At 43.8% G+C, this 20810-nt stretch overlaps 1 protein-coding gene across 1 annotated transcript in view; it reads right to left on the minus strand.

Annotated features, from left to right (window-relative positions):
- Positions 1 to 1653: 1653 nt before the first annotated feature.
- usp43b (ubiquitin specific peptidase 43b) overlaps positions 1654 to 20810 on the minus strand; it is an 82019-nt gene continuing 62862 nt past the window's right edge. The window contains exons 9-16 of the mRNA XM_069676130.1: positions 13881 to 13984; positions 11495 to 11572; positions 11282 to 11411; positions 8939 to 9281; positions 7500 to 7658; positions 6888 to 7061; positions 5644 to 6765; positions 1654 to 3784 (exon numbers count right to left, since the gene is read on the minus strand). Coding sequence (XP_069532231.1) covers positions 3774 to 3784; positions 5644 to 6765; positions 6888 to 7061; positions 7500 to 7658; positions 8939 to 9281; positions 11282 to 11411; positions 11495 to 11572; positions 13881 to 13984 — 2121 coding nt within the window. The 3' untranslated portion in view covers positions 1654 to 3773. The remainder of the gene's footprint in view (positions 3785 to 5643; positions 6766 to 6887; positions 7062 to 7499; positions 7659 to 8938; positions 9282 to 11281; positions 11412 to 11494; positions 11573 to 13880; positions 13985 to 20810) is intronic.

The following is a 20810-nucleotide window of genomic DNA, read 5'->3' on the forward strand; positions in this document are numbered from 1 at the left end:
GCCAATCAGGGACTGTTGCTGGGGCAAGATACGCGCACATCAACGTGAATTTGGCCAATCAGCGTCATAGAAAAGAATCCCCGATTCTGAAATCGCCCTTCGGGGAAATTCGATTAGTCTCGGTGGTTGAAGTCTGATCAGTCTATGAGTGATGGAAATGACAATGATGGACGCTGACACCGCAAACAACTCTGTACGCTCTCTTCTTCAAAAGAGGAGAGAGGAGAAGTTTAAGTGAAAAATTACGGATTAAAGAAACTGGACCGGATCAGCCAGATATTAAAATCAACCAACAAGCGAGTGAAAAGGGTAAAACCTACACCAGAGGTCTGAGTTTGGAATTAATAATAACACTTTTTCACAAAGCACTGGTATCCTGTAGTTTGTGTCAAATCGTAGTGGGATGGTTGTTAAAAACTGAGTATGGCACAGCACAGCCCCACCTACAATATTTTACACCAGCCGCTACTGCTTTAGATAGCTAGATTCTTGCAGTCTACAGAAAAAGTTTTGTCGTCAGAGGACTGTTACCAGCCTCAACTACTAGCCTATGCTCACTTAGACTGTTACAAGCGTGTAAAGTCAGGACTAGTAACATCTGTGATTGATGCTGAAAAAGTAGGACTAAAAAAAATCTTATTTTCGTTTTGAGCAGAGTTATCATAACAGCTCCCTGTCATTTATTTTTCACATTATAATGTACTTACCTGCCATGATTCAGCATAAATATGTCTGTCTGTATCAATAATCTTTTAGTCAGTTTTCAGAATTCTCCACATTAGTCTCATGTTACAGATTAGGGTCGTGACATCTCACTGTATTCTGCTCTCGCGTCTCATGAAAACACATCAGAGCTTGTCTTCATTTCAGAGGAAGCACGCCCGTCTTGAATCCTAAACGATACCAACACTGGATGAGGGGGTAAGAATGATGAGGTGCACACAGGCTGAATCATAAATCATGACACTCCGCTGAATCCGTCCGTGAGAAAAGCTGCTTTAATTTTGACTCCTTAAAACTTGCAGAACACGAAGCAGACGTTATCGACGGTTCAGTACAGAAATCTGTGTTGTGTTCACTTACAGTTCGTATTAATCTGACTTTATACAGTCACCTGAAACATACAGTTTTTAATCTGGTACTTAAATTACATAATTACACGTCAGGTACAAAATGTAGACTTTTAAAAAAGTTAATAATAAAATATAATCTAGCCTTTTTGTTCCAAATAACGTCTCCGAAACATCCTTCATCAGCTCATTTTGGTAAAGAGTGTTAATGTTAGATGGCAACATGACATGTGGACACAGTTACAGTGTAGGCAAACATTTACATTCCCTCATGATCCCCGGTGACACGTCAACAGTGCAGAAGTAAACAGAAGATGTGTGTGTGCTCATACAGTGAGAATAAATAAGAGTCATGACGGTGAATTAAACATTAAACAGGCAGCAGGAGCGTGAAGAGCTGCTCAATTACCTGTGGTGGAGTCTTAAGTACAGCTTGTGGGAAAGTGAAGGAGCGGTGTGTGTGTGTGTGCGTGTGTGCGCGCTGTGTGAGTCCTCCTTTTAACTCCAAATGAGAACACAGCTTCAAACTGTGTTTCTTGCATTCGTTCCTGTCAATGTTGCCGTTTTATCATCGACAGTTCAAACCCGACTTCAGTGAGGGAGACGGGAATTCACATTTTCGCCTCAGCAAAGGAGGAGGAGGAATTATGACAACCCCTCTTTTATTGCTGCGAGAGCTTCAGGGGCCGTAGATAGATGTGTTTCTTTTGAGTCCGAACAATCCCACCCACTGTGTTTGTGTTGTAGCCACGACTCTTCATCATCCGACCAAAAACAACGAACAAAGGAAAAAGCAATTCTGAGGGCGACAGATTTTCACTTCACAGCCTCCAAAAAGCCTCTCCTGCGGTTAGATAATCTGTGTTTATTAACTGTCTCTTCAAAATAAAATCCTGCTTTTGCCAACTTTGTTTCTGTGACATTGCTTATGTAGGATATTCGCATGTTAGCTCTGATCATGTAGCAAGAATAGGAATACCGTATTGGTCAGAATATAATACCCCTTTCCCACCGAAATTAGCACGTTGACGCAGGTTTTTAAGACCCGGGAAGACCTGCGTATAGATGACGATTGTCTCTTTTCCCATTGCCAGTGAAGTATCCTGCTGTCAGTCTCTTTTCTGCTGCATCACCGTCTGACGTCACAAACGCGCCCTAAACAGCATTAGTAAACAGTGAAGATGTTACGGTGGTTAGGTCTTTATTGTATCTCTTACTCTGTTTAGTCTGTTTATCAAACTCGGCACCAACAAATCTGGAACGATGTTCGACCGCTGCTCAGGCGGACATGGGCGTAATTTGTAGCAGAGATGACGAGGAGTCGTGGAAGTTACCGACAGAGCATAGCATCGCGCTCGAAAGGGGGCGGAGATTAGCGTGTCGACACAGGGTTTGTGTTTCCATCAATGGCTACTGCAGAGTCATTTGACCCGGGTCTGAATGCTGATTGTAGACTTTCACATTAAGCGAAAAAGCCGGGCGTTAGCAGGTTTTTTGACCAGTAGGAAAGCGGCTTAAGACGACCCTGTAATGGTATAAAGATAATCGTATAACCCCGTAACCTTACAAAGAAAACTGTTTGTTTCTACCTTTTAAATAAAATTACGTTTTCAATATCTTCAAGATTCAATTGTCACATTTAAATTAAATTAAATCACTTTCAAAATTTCAATCAATCAATCACCATCAAAGTGATGTGAGGTCTATTTATAGAGCAGTCCTGAAACAGATGGATGACACCTCTGGTAACGGGCAGACCTTCGGTTCCGCCACAGCACCGTATCGAACACACACACACACTGCTGTTCCGCCCTGCCGGCTCAGGTGTTTACACTGACTGGCCTCTGTTACCACCCCCGATGCCGGGCCACAGCCGTAATAATCTCGTCTTGGACTGGCAGTGTAAAAGGGGCTATACTCACACACTCTCCTGTCACGGTGCGATTTTCTGTGTTACCATCTGTTAGCTAAGACGGTTAGCATTTTGAAGACAATCTTCAGACATTACTCTCTGTGACACGGTGCTGCTTGACGGATGTTTAATGACTCTGCTGCATTGATAGCATTAGCTTAAATTAGCATCATAGCTCCGCCTCAGATGTTTGTTCCAGAAGATCACCGTGTCTCTCCGTTTGTCATCCCTGTGGCTCTGTAGCTGCGAGCGCTGGCTAGCCTCAGTGTGTATTAGCATTTAAAAGTCTAAACCCCGAATATAACACAATCCCACTTTTTCAGATGTAGCCTCTTATATTCAGACCATTACGGTATTAAAAAGAAAGGTGTACTGGTAAAACAAAGTGAAGGTAAAAGACAAAGCTAATGATGCATGTTCGTTCAGCAGCTAATTTACAGTGCAGGTGTTCCTACCCTCTGAACAGATGTTGGTTATGGGCTAAAACATGCAAACTCATCCGATCAGCCTCCACGCAGATCAGAAACTATAAAACCAATTAGTGCACAAACAGACTTTTTGCTTCGTAAAACAAACCAGACTCACGTTACAGCAGTGTTTGTCCTCCGTGTATTCAGCTCTGCATAGATTTAGTTTAAGACACACACAGGTAAGAACTGATAACAGTACTATGAAGGAGGGCGAGAAGGTAAACTTTCCGTCCTGATGCCTCCTTTCCCTTCTGGCAGCTTCTCTGGTGGCTGTGCGTAGAAGTCACACCGGTCCTTGTGTTCGGCGGTCACTCTGGGCTCTCACAGAGGCACTTTGAGCACACAACAGAACACAAGGTCATTAATCACATGGTAACGATTCACTGGAGGTGCTGGTCAGTAAAAGCAAAAGATCAAGCTCAGGACTTTCACCAGCAGTGTTCAAGGAGGAGGAAATATCAAGTCAACATCACCTTATGTTTTCACTAAAGCCGGGATCTTTTCTTGAATCTAACCAGGCAGGTAGTTAATGTTTGGAACGTTTTGCAGCTTTGTTACGTTTAGGCGCCGACACTACTTGGTTAGATTGAGGAAAAGGTTCAGGCTAAAAGTCAACAGAGTTCTCCTGTACTCAAAACAAGCACATGGCTCTGAGATGGAGCTTCTTAGGGCCTGTGTCCACTAACGGTGATTTTGTGCTGGTGTAACATGGTTACTTGTGCTTCCACTTGCCATGCCATCAGATCTAAATATTATGTTTATGTGTTTACACATACATATTTTGGTTCAGTGTTCTGTCACTTTAAAAATATTTGCGTGGCTGTCCACGAGGGATAGACGTAACCTACTTTCTTCCCAGTTTAACTAACCGATGTAAGAGGTAGGTCATGTCCACAGCATTATGCAGATCATTTTGAAATTGTTTATTTTGTTCACAAATCTGTTACCATATCAATGCATAAAGTGTCCCTGGAGTAGTTGAGACATGGACAAAGACGCATTTGTAGACTTGCATATTCACTATATTTGTTCTACGAACATTAGCATTGATGCTGTGTTGCTAGCTAAGTTAGCCGCTTGCTAAGCTGCGTGTATGTGTCTTAACATGAGTGCTTCTATATCTTTAGCTTCATCCTGAAAGCATGTTCGAGAACATTCCAGTGATTGCCTTATTTGTCCATCGTCAGAATAAACAACCGAACTGGGAATCCTCGTCTGTGATGCTTTTAAACGACACGACACAACGCAAGATCACACTGTTACACTGGCAGCGCCGACGACCTCGATTTTTTGTTCGCGTCTCACCGGCTTTTACTGTTGCTAGGTTACGAAAGTTGTCTGCCCGCACTTCTGCTCGATATTAGAAGTCCCGTCCCTTCTTGATTTTGATTGGTTGGTGGGGGAGAAGTGACATTCACGAGCACAGCGGTGTTCTAAAAGTTGAACTATTTTCAGCTGAGAGCGCAGCGACAAAACACAGCTGACACCGAGGGCCTTTTTGCTCTGAGGACGCTGAGCGCCGAATAAACACAGCTGCATTGATTTTGTAGAGAAAATAGGCGCTGGCAGCACAAACACGCTGTTAGTGGACACAGGCCCTTGGCTGAAAGCTACAGTGGCTGACAAAAGCTGATGCACTACAACAGGCCGAATGATTTCCATCTGGAGAACCAGGCTGCAAATTGTAAAACGATGCAAATACAAAAAAAAACACACAAAAATTCAAAAAATAAATACAAAAACTCAAATTTATAAACAGCAAAAACGCTTTTTTTTGCAAATTCACTAACGATGCAAAGTCAAAAAACCAAAAACCCAGAAAATAAATGCAACAGAAAAAATGCTGCATTACCAGTTATCACAATGAAAGGGCTCCAGGCCTGTAGGGGGCGCTGAGTGGAACTGGATTTCTTTTTGTTTTATAAGGAGTTAATTTAAACACAGACACACAGGGGGGAGACACAGCAGCACATTTCTGTTGCTGTCTTTGTTTTGGATTATTGAATGTGTTTTTGATTTTGCAGCGTGTTAATTAAAATCTTTTTGGGCGCTGCACTGTGCTGCACCATTGTACCTGCCAATCAAAGTACAGGAAGGCAGGTTTAGGCAGATTTCTATTGGGTAAAATAAAAACCAAAGTAAGCTAGCTTTTCCAGCTTAGAGTTATAAACTCAGAGCAGTATTTACCTACCCAGGGAGGTGGTGCTGTATCGTGTCCGCTGCAGAGTGGCGTATCCGGGCTTGTCTGACAGCATGACGCGGTGGGAGGGAGGTGCCATAATGTCGCCGTTCCTCTGCAGGGACGCACACCTGCGAAACGTCAGATCCAGCTTGTTCTGGATGTTGCTGGAGCTGTGGGCTCGTTTAATGTCCACAGGGTCGTGATTCCCGGCCTTCCCGTTCACCAGCTGGACTTTGCAGGTGTGGGAGTCGCAGCTCTGGAGGACGACGGCCTTCCTGTCCTCTGGTCCTCCTGTGGTCAGAGTCCCATTAGAGAGAGACAGTTTGGCTAAGTTGCTGGTTGCCAGCCGGCCCAGGTGTCCGTGGCTGTTCAGACGCCTGTCATGCGTCTTGATCGGCGACCCAGGAACGTCTTTCCTCATGAAGCCAGGTTTGAAGAAGGATAAGAGGCTCTCGTGGCTGCGTCCCTCCTGTCCCCTCTGCCCCCTCCGGTCCTCGGGTTGTAGGACCATCTGTAACAGGTCTTTGTGCATCCTGGTCGTCCCCCCTGTGTGGACCTTGTTCCTTCTCAGTGTGGAGTCTCTGCTTTGAGGAGCGCTGTGGCTGATGTGGTCCATCAGAAAGGGTCCTCTGTGGAGCTGCAGGTCCAGGGTCCGGCCCTGGTCCTGCCTCGCTCTCTTAGACGTCCTCTGCCTCAGAGATCCGTAATCCCTGCCTCTGAGACTGCTGCAGTTGATGCTTCTGTCCACACCCGTTCTGCTCTGCCCCTCAGGTATTTTGGGGGAGTAGCAGGTGTCGGAGCTCGGTCTGTCTGTGTAGCTCAGGCTGCTGCCGCTGGGTGAGCTGCAGTCCTGTCCCGCTTCAAAGCCTCCTCTGTGGGCGCTCCTCTGTGGCGGCGTCGCCACCAGAGTTACTATCGGGTCTTTAGTGCATCGTGGCCGGCGTCCGGACTCCAGGTACTCCACCAGCTCCCCGGGCTGCCTCTGGGTCGGGGGTTTGATTCGGTCCTTGGAGCCAAACGACCAGCGCAGAGGCAGGACTTTGCTCAGAGCCTCCTTGGGTTTACTCGGTGATCTCATGCTCACACTCCGTCCCTGCGTCCCGCGGACAAACTGCTTGGCTTCGAACCCATCTGCAGGAAAAAACAAGGTCGTTGTTTGACATGTAGCATCATATCCAAAGTATACAGAGCCTTTTAAAGCAGAAGCAGTGTCGGGACAATTAAAACATGCAATACACGCTCCAGATACTGACTTGTTTCTTGTGTTTTTGTGGGTTCGTCTCCAAACACGGGCAGCTCAGGAGACTCTGGGGCCGGTGGGGGCCCTGCAGATCCAGGAATGGGTCCTCCTGAGCCCACACTGGCCCTCTTACTGCCCCCCGCCAGCCGGACCAGCCAGTGGTCTGAGGCGGAGGAGCTGGTGGAACCTGAAGAAGAAGAAAAGTGTTTGTGCACATTAGTTGAGCAGATGCGGCACAGTTTCAAATAATTACGTGGCTCGATCTTAAGTAAGAGGAGAGGATTTTGAGATCCACGCTGCAAAATGAAATGCGTCTGATGAGAGAGTAATTTCCTCCTTCTGTTAAAATCATTACGCTGAAACCAGTAGGATGAATGCACCTGTGATTCCAGGGAACAGCTCACAAAGGGCGGCCTCGCTTTTCATTTACTGGCTAAAAACAGAAACTGATCACACTGAAAATGCACACAGAAGCTGCTGAAACTCGGCAGACTCAAACGAAAGAGGAGAAAATAACAGGACATGATGTTTATGTGAGGTGTAATGATACTCCCACACACAGGCAGATTCCACCTGTCTGTTCTCAGTATAACAAGCAGCTTCAGAGAATTTAAACAGGACGGACCTGTGAGCGAGGAGCTGGCGGACCACGGCGGGATGGTGTTTCTCCTTTGATAGAAGAGGATGTAGGCTCCTCGTGTGCACACCTCCGCCTCCGGGACCGGCTCTGCGCTGCTGTCATCATAGCTGTACCACTGACCGTCCACAGAGTTCCTGCAGAAAGCTGCGAGTACAGACACAGTGGAAGGAGATGAAGTGCGAAAGGAGAACATGAAAGACGTCAAAGTTTGGTCTTTTTAATTTGTTTCTTTTCATCTAAAAAAAAACTTTCTGATTTGAATAGTCTCCTGTGTTTATCACTGAAGAACAGGTGAAAAATATTGTTGGTTTATTATTATTGAAGGTGTGCTGAGCAGATCCTTTAAGTCCTGTAAATTGGAGAGGTGGGGCCTCCATGGATTGGACGTGTTTGTCGGACGCTCGGTTGGATTGAGATCTGGGGAATTTAAGGTCAAGTCAACACCTTGAACTCTTCGTTCCTCAAACCATTCCTGCACCGTGTCTGCAGTGTGGCAGGGCTCATTATCCTGCTGAAAGAGGCCACTGCCATTAGGGAATACTGTTTCCATGAAGGGGTGGACTTGGTCTGCAGCAATGTTTAGGTAGGTGTCAAAGTAACACCCACATGAACGGCAGGACCCAAGGTTTCCCAGCAGAACATTGCCCAAAGCATCACACTGCCTCCGCCGGCTCGTTTTCTTCCCATAGTGCATCCTGGTGCCATGTCTTCCCCAGGTAATGACGCACATGCTCCCTGGTGCAGTTCTAATGCTTACCTGTTCATTGTAGGAGCTTTCAGCAGGGTCAGCATGAGCAACCTGACCGGTCTGCTTCTGAAACCTTTCTATCAGAACCAGCATTAACTTTTTCAGCAGATTGAGCGACAGTAGCATGAGCCTTCGCTGCACATGAACCTGTCGCTAGTTCCTTCTTTGGACGGCTTTTGGTACGTCCTGACCTCTGCAGACCGGGAACACCACACAGGAGCTGCAGTTCTGGAGACGCTCACCACCACAGTTTGGCCCTCGTCAAAGTCGCTCACATCTTTACGCTTGCCCATTTTTCCAGGTTTTCTGGGACAGGTGCCATTTTAAGAAGATGATCAATGTTAATCGACCTGTCAGTGGTCATAAATAACCTGCAGGCTCCGGCTAGGGGGCGTTCAGACATGATCTCATCGCTCCTCAAACTGCTGCATGTAAAGTAAATCTGTGAGAGATGAGGTCGGAGCCAAGACGCCAAAGCTGTGTTCTGCTGCTGCAACATTTCAGCTTTTACAAACCTGAGTTGTCTGACTGAAATTCATTGCTGCTCACACACACACACACACACACACACACACACACACACACACACACACACACACACACACACACACACACACACACACACACACACACACACACTCAATCATCAGGTGTTATATGTACTGTATATTCACACCTGTGTAATGTCCGCCGTGCATCCCTCCATGGTGGTTGCACACAGCGTACAGGTCGTACAGGAAGTCAGGAGGAGCCAGGTCGGGTCGTCGGGGCTGTTTCCAGCCCGGCTGCAGAGGGGGCTGATGGGTAACGTGGCTGCGGTTCACCATGTGAGGCGTCATGTCGAGGCCGGCCAGGGGAAAATGCACGAACGTGGTGAGCTTGTTCCTCCGCTCGCCCACCTGCCTGAAGCGCTTCAGGTGGAGGATGAGGATGTCCGGCAGCGTCCACAGGCTCATCTGCACCATGCCCTGCTGCAGCTGCTTGCAGTGCGGGCACTTCCAGGCGTCGTCCGGGGCCAGCTGGAGGAAACAAAGCGAAACAGACGCATGAAGTCAACAGAATCCACTCTACCTTATCGATTCAAATATATGACTTACAACGAGTGTCGAAACGTTTCTGTAAAATATGTTCGTGCTAATCAGCTGTTTATGGATCGTGTCACATTTGTTACTGATAAGAAACGAGGGGGCGTTGTTGATGCCGGTTGCGACGATCACAGACTGCTAATTCCAGCAATGAGGATGCTAATTGCTAACGTGGTGGAGGATGTCGCGATGCCAAACATGGAGGATAATTAGGACAGTGAAGAGGACCGTTTGAACGAGCTGCATTTCGGGATGCACGATATTATCGGCAGGTTATCGGCATCGGCAGGTATGTCATTTTTCTGCCAATATCTTCCGCCGATAAAACGCTTTAATTCTGCCTAAATGCTCGATGACTCCCTAAAAATGCTTGACGTAATGCTACGACATTAAGTCGGCGCAAGTGTGTGCACACACTGCCCGCACCACGCCTCTTCTGTCAAGCGTGAAGAAGGGTGCTAGATGTCTGCGTTAGCTACAGCTGCATGCAGCTCCTAGCTAGCTGGAGTTGTGCGTTGCTGTTTCCATAGAAACGTGATATGAATCTGCTTTATTATCACGTTTGCTCACAGTTTAAGTAATTTGTAAATCCATTGTGATATTTTGTGATTGTTGAACATTCAGTGCATTGTAATTACATATTTTCCTTCATCCCAGTTCCCTGTCGTGCTGCTGCTCTGCCTGCCTAACAACCCGTCACTGTCAGACACTCAAATCCTCCCCTTTTTTTTCTTCCACTTAATTATACTCCCGGAAATCAAGTCTGATTGAGCCTTGGATGTTCAAAGTCTTAATCAGCTCCACCTGGGACACAGTGAAATCTTGGAGACGTTGCCATCGCTCCTTTTTTCCTTCTATTTCCAGCCTCGTCCTGATTATCGTCTTTCATTCAACAAAGTCGCTCATTAAATCATTCTCCCTTATTTTTGGCGAACATCCGTTTTCCTGAAAGAATCTGGTGAAGCACTTATGTGCCAAAAACGTGACAGATTTCTTCTTTTAGACGATGTGAGAGGAATACTCATGCTGTGATTGGATGGTCTGCTTTTTAATATTTAAGGGCGAAAATGCTAAAATATATAAATACAAGTGTGCTAAATGTTAACAAACAAAAACAACCACAATCCAACATCTCCATCTTTGCACACTTAGACTGAAATGTTGCTAAATGAACCTCGTGTAAAACACTGTCATGTCTGAATGAATCATTCACAAACCAAAAAGAAACAGATTCTTTCCTTTGTGATGTTGTGAGGGAAATCCTAAAGCTGTGATTGCAACATTTATAAGCAACATTATTAATAATTTGTCTGGTATTCATTTTAATGGGCTGGAATATTCTGCGACCCCTTTGCCTGCAGCCCCGCCTGGTGGTGACACACTGTAACTACAGCAGCTACAACACAGCCTGTCAGGACAACAGCTGGAAATGTTTATTTACTGTGATGACTGTTGACACAAAATGTACTCGATCAACACATTTCATTCATTTTTTGAAATGTTACATTTGCCAAATTATAAGTTAAATTTACTATAAATTGCTACAATTTGCTAAATTCTGACACATTTACCTTTAAAAAGGGAAAAAAACAAAAATACACAAATCACCTCATTACATTTCTGGCTGACCAACATGCAATAATTAATCTCTTGGAATCAATTTAAGTTCACTGATAATTAAATAGTTTTGGTTTTTGAGACAAGGATGTTAAAAATGTAAAATAAGGCTGGAAATGTTGTTCTTGATATTTATGATTAAATCAGAAACCAGCTCACATTCTGAATTAGTAATAATAAGGTATTTCTAACTGACAGTGATAATAAAACTAAATAGAAATGAACCAAAACAAATCTCTTCTGCAGGAAATAAAACTTCTTATTAAGTATTGAAACTGCTTCAGGTTCAGATATCTTAACCACCACACCACACGGACCTGTTCCTCTTTGGTGTAGAGCTGGAAGCACTCGTCCAACGTGCAGCTGTACTGCTGGACGTGCTGCTGCTGCTGATTCCTCACGCTGTCCGCATCCTTCACCACCTCCTCGTGGATGTTTCCAAACAGGCTGCGGCAGGAACAGGAAGTCGTTTTCATGTCGGTGTAATCGAGTGAAACAAGCACAAAGAGTAAAGAGTGAAACTAACTGACCAGTCTTTGATTCGGTGCTCCCACTCGATGATGAGCTTCACGTGTGGAGGCCCTCCTGAGCCGCACAGCTTCAGAGCTCTACCAGACAGAGAGGTCAAAGGTCATACAGAGCGTTTACAGTTTTCAAAATATTTTCTTATTTGGGTTTTCTAATTATATTATTTATATATTCTATTTTTAAAAACTCCACCTTTTCTGTAGTTATTTATGTAAGTTTTTCGACACATTTTAACAGATCTTTAATATATTGATTCTTGGAAATTCACACATTTCCATCTTATAGCTATTGATCCCTTAGCCTGGAAGAGAAATATTTTAGCATTAGTGCATGGTCAATATACTTGGTGATAAATTCAGAGTGCACAACGTTGGAAAACACAGATTTCAGATTGTTGTTGTTCGGCTAATCATGTCAAGAACCTCCTCACAGTGAGCAGTGAAAAAGTGTCCTTTAGCACTTTTACATGCATGTTGGGATTAAAGTGATGACGTATTGATGGTGTTATATGTTCTTAAAATCCAGTTGCATTGTAGCAGCTTTATGTGTGTGTTAACAGATCGTGTGTGGGCTTTAAAGGGGCCGTTTCTTTTGAATGGGTAATCTCATGTTTTCATGGGTTTCACATTTTTGCGTGTTTATTGTTCACAGTGAAAAAGTGAAAACTGCATAATTCTGTGTTTTTCCAGAATGACCTTTTTAAAAAGGTCGCCTCTGAAATGGGCCGATCAGAACAGCTTCAGGTTTCTACGTAGAACCTTTCGTTAGCTGAAATCGACCAATCGTCATTCAACATCATTCACATCAGGCTGCCTTCTTGAACTCGCTTGTAGTCAAGTCGTTGTCAAGATTTCAGCTGACCGTTCTGATACCTCCTGGTGATTCTGGCTCGTACATGTAAGGCAGAATAACTAATCCTAGAGCAGCCATGTTTTCTACAACTTTGGAGTGACAGTGCGGCCGCTCCTCCACGTGGGATTGCACACAAACACTGTCAGCCAATCGTGGCTAAGGACTAACCCAGTGATTCTCAAACTGTGGACATTTTTCTTTCTCCAAAGGGGGACATGACAGAAAAAGTTTGAGAACCACTGGTCCAACCTTTGAATTTCAAAACGGCCTGTTCATTTCAGGAGGAAGGAGAGGCTCCAAAAAATAAATTAAAATACAGAAACATTTTTTTAAACGAAACAAACTTCACCAACATGATTCAACAACACATCAGAATAATAGAAAACTGATTGCACAGATAAAATATGTCCCCTTTAACAGTATTCTGAGTTCTAGCCTTCAGCTGTGTCGCTCTGAAGACTCAAGTGATCTTAAGATACCTGTCCCCTAGCAACAACACGCTTCACTTTAAGCTCTTCCAGCATTAAAAGAGGACATGTATGCACTTACAGGAATCGTGCAGTGCCTTGTTAATGTCATTGGAGTGCACTTGCACCGATGCTGTTTGACCACTAGGCGTCAGCACTACCACAGGACATGAAGCATGAACGGCTGGATAGACATGAGACTGGTTTGAATTTGAGAAGGCAACATCGGATGATACAAAAGAAATTTAACAGCAAAGCTCCACCTTCAACAGTCCTGCAACGAGCACTAAAAACACACTGAAGACACCTGTACCAAAAGGTACCAAATGCTAATGTCAGCATGCTAACATGCTGATATTAGAGACAATGTGTTGTGACTTCATGTTGGTGCGAGAGGAAGAGACACTGGATGTCCAGGCGGTGTGATTCATCCTCTGAACACCACCTGTCTGTGTAAACACCGCCATCAGCTGAGCCATGCTGCTACCGGGATTAAAGTAACATTAATACAATTTAACTGTTTTAACTTCAGACCGGCACATAAGTCTGTATCATTAAAGTTCACTCACTGTCATTAACACTAGTTTCCAGGAAACAGCGTGCAGCACAGTTGTGATTCAAAAGATTTCAGCACTCGCATTCAGCGAACGCATGAAGTGTTCTTAACAGCTACACAAATGGAAGTCCTTTCAGAGCGACGCCAAAAGGCTCCTTTCAAACAGCAATTCACTTGTGCAAGTCGAAGCCATCAGACGAGCATTTATGAAGAGGGATAAAAGGTCTGCACAGTTCGGGCTGCGCCGGGGAAGAAAGATGGAGTCTAACCTTTACTGTATGATACACGAAACATCTGTGGATTAAGACATCTGTATACAGACGGAGCAAACCAACAAACATATTAGCCTTTACGTCTTAATCATCATTCTGTTGTTTCAGTGTTGAACGATTTGACGATAATACCTGCAATTCTACAACATAATAACACATTTACATGCAAGGTAAACTCTGGTGCTGGAGGGGAAAATCAATGATCCAGAGCAGAAGGAAGAATTAACTCAGAGACCCTCACCTGTCGACGGCAGGGTGGTAGAGCGGCCGCCCGTCCTGAGGAGACAGGTAGCTGTAAAACGCTGATCCTCCCACCACACGGATGTTGAACAGCACTCTGGTGTTCTGTGATAAAGGCACAACACAAAGTGTGAAGACACAGACAGGTAGCTTTTATTACGAGACTTAACGAGAACGCTGTAAACCTTTAGGAGTCCTCCTCTCCTACATTAAGTTTCCCCTCATATACTACAAGTTTTAGCTCTCATATTAAAATGTCCAACTTTACAGCAGAATTAAACATGTTTACAGCCTGGTACAAACACAGCTTTGGTCTCTCTAGTCTTAATATGTAAACAGAAGGTGCTCCAGAAAACCAACATGGCCGCCAGGATGCTGAACTCAACGCTTCATAAAGGTAGTCGACAAACTAAAGAGGGACGTTACGGTGGCTACATCCATTGTTTGAACAGTCTATGTTTATGACTCTGTGTTTTGTGCTCTTTAGCAAATGCTAGCATGCTAACACGCTAAACAAAGATGGTCTTCATTTCACATCTTTACCTCCAAACCTTAGCATCCAAGCATGTAGCTCAAAGTCCCACTACCTCATAGACAGCTTGTAGTTTCCTGTTGTTATTCATCCATTCTGGTTTTGTAGTATTTGAAAATATGAATAAGTACGTACGACGAGACGGTTTCACGATGGCAAAATGAGAATACATAACTCAGGATGGGAAGAAGCAGCAACATTTCTGTGATCACTCATAATAAGCGCTCGGTTTGGAGGATTCAGACCATAAAACTGTGTCTGCAGTTGTTTTATGAATCTAATATGCGTGTGCAAAAGAAGATTCATGACCTTCATTAGGTTTTGTATGATATGTGTAGGAATTGAAGTGTCCTTTTTGATCAAAGCAGGGATTGTGCAGTCAGTCAAGGTGGTTTGAACAGATGCTGCGGCTTTTGCACAACCTTTAACAGGCAAGGTTTATCTCTAGGTCACATAGCGCCTTTTACTGAGCGCCAGCGTCTTTTTGCAGTTGTTCCCAATGAGGACAGAGCGTATGCGGCTGCATGCAGCCACCTAGAGAAAAAGCGCTCCGCCCAGCTTCTTTTTGGCTGACCACCGGGGTCTGAATGTGACTGACTGACTGACGGTACTTCACAGCCATAGAGAGAGAGAGTTGCGACATCGCAATGGCGGATCATGGAGCATATTGGACCTCCACTGACGCGCCTCTCTGTCTACGCGGCTCTGGATACTTTGTTCAGGGAGTAGGCGGGGCTGCTCCTCCGCTGCTCCTCTGCTGCTCCTCTGCTGCTCCTCCGCTGCTCCTCCACTGCTCCTCCGCTGCTCCTCCGCTGTCCTCACCTACGTCCGCAGCGCGCACCTGCTTTCAAACACGTTGTCATGGGCCTCATAAGGACAGTCCTTGTCACACATTGCCCACAAAAGCGCACACTGACCTGATGCGGTCAGCCACATACTAGCTTTTGACCTAGTCTTGTTTCAATGGTTCCCAATGAGGACAGAGCATATGCGGCATCATGCTCCGAGCGCTTCAAGTTGAAAATTGTTGAAAAACTTTCCAGAAAGGCGCTGGTGTCGTCAGCGCCGTTTTTTTTCAGGCAACCAATCAGATGGGGCGCCACTCGGCACCCTGGTAACCACGAAACATAGAGGAGCACCTTGCCGTTTGTGACTACCCGGAGCTGTACGATCTGACAAACTAACAGGATCACAATAGAGACTGAAAAGCCCATTTGTGGAAGCAGATCAGCCAGACACTAAATGTTGCTGGTATAAGTGTTGCTCTTTTATCGCCCTACTCGTTGTTAGCTTGTTGTTAGCTGTGTAGTAAGTGTTTTTTCTCTCACCGCACAAGCGCTTCATCCCAGCGCCCTGTCAGCGCTTTTCTGCCAGAAAAAGGCGTCATGTGGACACAGGGCCTAACTTCACGCTTCTCCGTGTCAAAGGTCGAACAAGCTCTTTATTGCCGTCATAAAACACGTCAGACAGGTTAAGTGGTTGCTTCTATACAGCAAATAAAGTCGCACATTTATCGACCAAAGAGAGTTCCATCTTTTCAACTTTTTCTGCGGCACAATAACTTCAAAATGTCTTTAAAAGACTTGAGCCGTGGCGACTTAACCATTATTAAATTGTTGGGTTTTTTTGTTTTTACAGCCAGCTCTTGATTAAAAACTTGATTTAACTTCCTGTGTCGACATTTTCTGGGAGTTTTTTCTTGCTGGCTCATGCTGCTCAGAGTTTGTGTTCTTGGACATCTGTTCAAAACTGTTGCACAAATCCCGACTTGTGTGTGAGTTTACATAAAGATTGGAATATTTTTACACTCTCAGGCTTTTATTTAACGAGTTTGCTGAGGCACAGACCTTAGAGGAGGAGAACAAAGTGGGCCATCATAAAATATAGGCCACTGTAGGACCTGCACCTGATTGTTTGAGCTCACAGTGATAGTATTAAACTTTTGTTTGCATTCGTAGTATTTTACTGAAAAATATGTATAAGTTAGAGATATTGGAGTTTTAGTCGATATTTTCTGATACCGATATATTAGGCGCATGTTTTTCTCCACCTAATCGCAGAGAACATCAAGTCTCCCCTGTAGTGGAATTGATATCATGCCTACACTTATTGTAGCGGCCAAAAACTGCCATACCGCAGACATCTTACAGAAGAGGTCACATGTCTGATCACTCACGTTTCTGAGCGCACCTGAATGCAGCATCCCCCCCGAAAACACGGCGCTGAGGGAGATATGCTCGTACGTGTTTACTGCACGTCCTATGGAGACATCAGTGATCGCCCATGGACTCTTTTCATCGCGTGTGCGTCCATGAATATGTACGTCAGTTTTGCACTGATGTTTGTGTTACTCTCTGTTAGCGTCGGCTTTGGCTGCGAGGGTTATGTTTGGCGTAAAGTTGGTAAAATGGTGAGAATTTGAGCTAACTGTGAGCTAGTTAAGAGTTGTGAAAGTTGTTTAACTTCTATTCATTGGCTCGAGTTTCTGTGATGTTGAAGTGCGAAAAAGTAGTTGTAGTAGTTGAGCGCTGTGGGAGACGGCTGCCTCTCCAGTAGCTCTTCAGTTATTTGACTGAAGAACTCCTTTGTCCCTCATGCCATCAGGCTGTACAACTCCTCACTTAGGGGGAGGAGGTAACAGGGACAGACTCTCTCACAAGCGGTAGCCACTAATTCACCTCACAAAGTTAATAGTAGTTAACTTCTTTTATTCAATAGTAATATTTATTTATTTCTCAAAGGGTCATATGTGCAATAAAAATCTGTCAATGTGCAATAATCTCTCACCACAGTGCAATAACCTAATACCACAGTGCAATAAACTAATTTAGTTTAATTGAACTATTACCCACTGTTTACTTGTACATTTTCTAAGAGTGTATATTTTATATATTTTGTTATCTAATTTTGTACTTTTTTATATATATATATATATATATATATCGATATATATTTTGATCTTTATTTTTTACCCTCTGTGTGCTGATTCTTTCCTATTGTATTGTACTGTATAAGCTGCTGGAGACTGAATTTCCCAGAGGGAGTCATCCCAAAGGGATCAATAAAGTTGAGTCTAAGTCTAAGTCTAAGTCTAAAAAAATCGGCAGAAAAATTACATATCTGCATCGGGTAACGTGCCGATAATATCGTGCATCCCTCGTATAAATCCACAGATAATCAGAGTCATATTCTCTTGTGGACAGAAAAGCCAAAGTTTAGACCTAAAAGAGTCAGAACAAATAATGCACCTGTACTTTTCTCCTCCGTTTAAGCGCACTTTTATTACTCTGACATTGACTGAGATTTGAGCTGCTTTAGCAACGAAGGAGCGCTTTGCAGAAATGAAAGTGATCTCCTCTTGTTCTCCTGAAATCTGGTGCGTAGCTTCTGGCTGAGCTCAAACACAAACACCGGCTCAAAGTCCTGGGAGGAAAGTTTGATCCAGCAGGAGCTCTCTGATGACACCAAAGCAGAAAGCAATATTGATATTCTGAACACATGAACCCAAAGGAATCCATCGCCCTCAGGGGAGGTTACATAATCTACCTGAATTACTGCCTCACACGTGCAATATGCAACACTATTTTAAGTATCAGTATCACAACATGCAGAGCTGCGAAACAAAGACTGTATTATCTTCTCTTCAGTGTTTCAGCTTCATGTGTTTATCGACGCTGCAGACATCAAACTTCCCCGCAGTGTTTCTGTGCCCTGCGCCGCTTTCCAGAGAACTCATCAACTTTTCTGCATGCTCACTTTCAATCCGACGAATAAAACCCCCTGTAATGCCAGATGACAAGTGTAAACACAAAATATGTTGTCTTTTCATTACAGTCCTGCTGCGACTTCCAATGAAAGGCTTGTGTTTACATGTAAAGACCACCCAAAGACTCCTGCAGAGTCCAAGTCTCAGGTTTTTTCCCCCGAACACTGTTCAAGAGAAAAGGAGACAATTCCTGTTAGATAAGATCCATTTTTAAATCTTGCAAAGGTCCAAAGGTGCCTCAATGAGAGGATTCCTAGGTCTACACATAAAGATACATCAGGTTGAGTTGATTGAAGCTTTGGATTTCTCAAAATATTCAAGCGGTGTTGCCAAAGTTTAAGTGAAAATAATACTAAATAGATTTTAGATAGTGGCTTCTTTTTTACCGCCTACAAACCCAAACTAGAATTTCCATCTCATGTAAAACAGAGGGCACAAACCAGCAAGTAAAAGTTACTCCACATAGATTTTTATTTATTTTAATTCAACTGAATTAAAGTCAATTGGACAGACAAGCCAACATCTCTTTGGCAGGCAGAAATTATAATCAAATGTTGGAGATTATTCTCTGTCCGGTTTCAGTTGGCCATTAAAAAGGGAAGAAGACAACGCGGTGGAAGACACTGCTAAAGTGCCTACATAGTGTAGGTCAACATGGCGGTGTCCTAACAGTAGTTCCCGAATTGAGACACAACATAGGCACAACTAGCTAAAAGCTGCAAAACAACACCAACAATGTTTCTGTCAAAAGAGAGGCTGACTTTTTGTCTAGGACATAGCTAGCTAGCTTTAGCCTCAGCCTTACAGTGCTATATTTTGTATTCAACCATATTTATTACCCTTGTACGAGAGTCTCTGGACTTTTCAAAGCTACAAACACTAAAGGTCAGCTAGAAAAAGAAGCTAATAACGCTAATGTTAATGTTGCTTAACTAGCTAGCTAGCTAGCCAACTAACTACAGCTGATAAAATCTGCTAACAACAGTCGTCAACAGCTTAGCTAAGAAAGCTATCGTGAGCTTGAGTAGCTAGCTAGCCTACTACAACAGCTCATAAAATCTACTAACAGTTTATATTTCAGCCAACAAACTGGATGGTTAACAGCTAGAAATGAGAATTCTGTTTTTGTCTGCCTCTCTGCAAAAGTGAATGACACAACACGTTTTAAATGGTACATCTGCCACCATCATCAATATCAACTGTTTACGCTCAGCAAGAATGGAAAGCAACAGCTTATGGGGGGTTGGTAATCAATGAAGGATCACTTGGTTCAGACAAAATCCTCTGTAAATTGTGTGTGTGAGTGTGTGTGTGTGTGTGAAAGACAGTAAGTATGAGACAAATCAAAAAACACGCATGGGAAATCTGGTGAGACGCTTTGCAATGTCACCGCTATCAGTGCTAAAAAGAAGCTAAAGAAGCAAATGTTAGCTTTACCTGCTTGCTAGCTACAGCTGATCAAATCTGTTAACAACAGTTGTCAAAACGTCAACTCCAAACAAAAGCTAATGGAGCTCATGTATGCTTAAATAGCTAGCTAGCTAACTAAAGCTGATGATGTCAACTAATAGTTGATATTTTAGCAAACAAATATGATGGTTAACTGCTAAAAATAAGAATTCGGTGAAAAAGTAAAGACACAATCGAATTTTAGATGATTCATCTGCCACCATCATCAATATCAACTGTTTTCGCTTAGTAAGAATGGAAAGCAACAGCTCATGGGGGGTTGGTAATCAATGAAGGATCACTGGATTCAGACAAAATCCTCTGTAAATTCTATAAAATCTGGTGAGACGCTTAGCAATGTCACCGCTATCAGTGCAAAAAAGAAGCTAAATAAGCAAATGTTAGCTTAACCTGCTAGCTAGCTACAGCTGATAAAATCTGTTAACAGTTGTCATGACGTCAACTCGAAACAAAAGCTAATGGAGCTCATGTATGCTTAAATAGCTAGCTAGCTAACTAAAGCTGATAATGTCAACTGAGAGTATAGCAAGAATGGTAAGCATCAGTAACATATGGGGGGCTGGTACTTAACGAATGATTACTTGGTTCAGATGTTGTGTGTGTGAAAGTAAGTGTGAGTGAAAAGTCACTGTCACAGCTGTCAGTGTGAAACAGAAGCTAAGGAAGTTCATGTTAGCTGACTCTCTAGCTCGCTACCTGCCTACAGCCGATACAATCTGCTAGCAACAGTTGTCAACATGTCAGTTGGAAACTCCCAAGAAGCTAGACAGCTAATCTTAGCTTAACTGGCTAACTAGCTAACTAAAACTGTTAACATTTACTTAACAGTTATTTCAACCAACAAAACTGACGGTATCGGGGGTTGGGACTTACTGACAGTCCACTTGGTTCGGACAAAAACTCCTTTGTAAAGCAAACTATTGTTAGTGTGTACATGTTTATTTTCCACCCAGTAGATGCAGATGAAGACGACTATGTGACAGTAACACCAGAAACGGGGGGCTGGGGGCCGGGTGGGTGGTGTAAACACATGATTGTGTGTATGTGAACAAAGAGCAGTGTCATTGCTGTCCGTGATCGCAGAGACGAGCAGGAGAAAACCTCGGAATAAAAACTTATTCCAGCATGTCGTCATATAATGTTTCCGTCATGGGAAAGTCCTC

This window comes from Semicossyphus pulcher, unplaced genomic scaffold (genome assembly GCF_022749685.1).
Source record: "Semicossyphus pulcher isolate SPU_LCO1_2020_fin unplaced genomic scaffold, fSemPul1.0.p SCAF_25, whole genome shotgun sequence".
NCBI classification, from domain to species: Eukaryota; Metazoa; Chordata; class Actinopteri; order Labriformes; family Labridae; genus Semicossyphus; species Semicossyphus pulcher.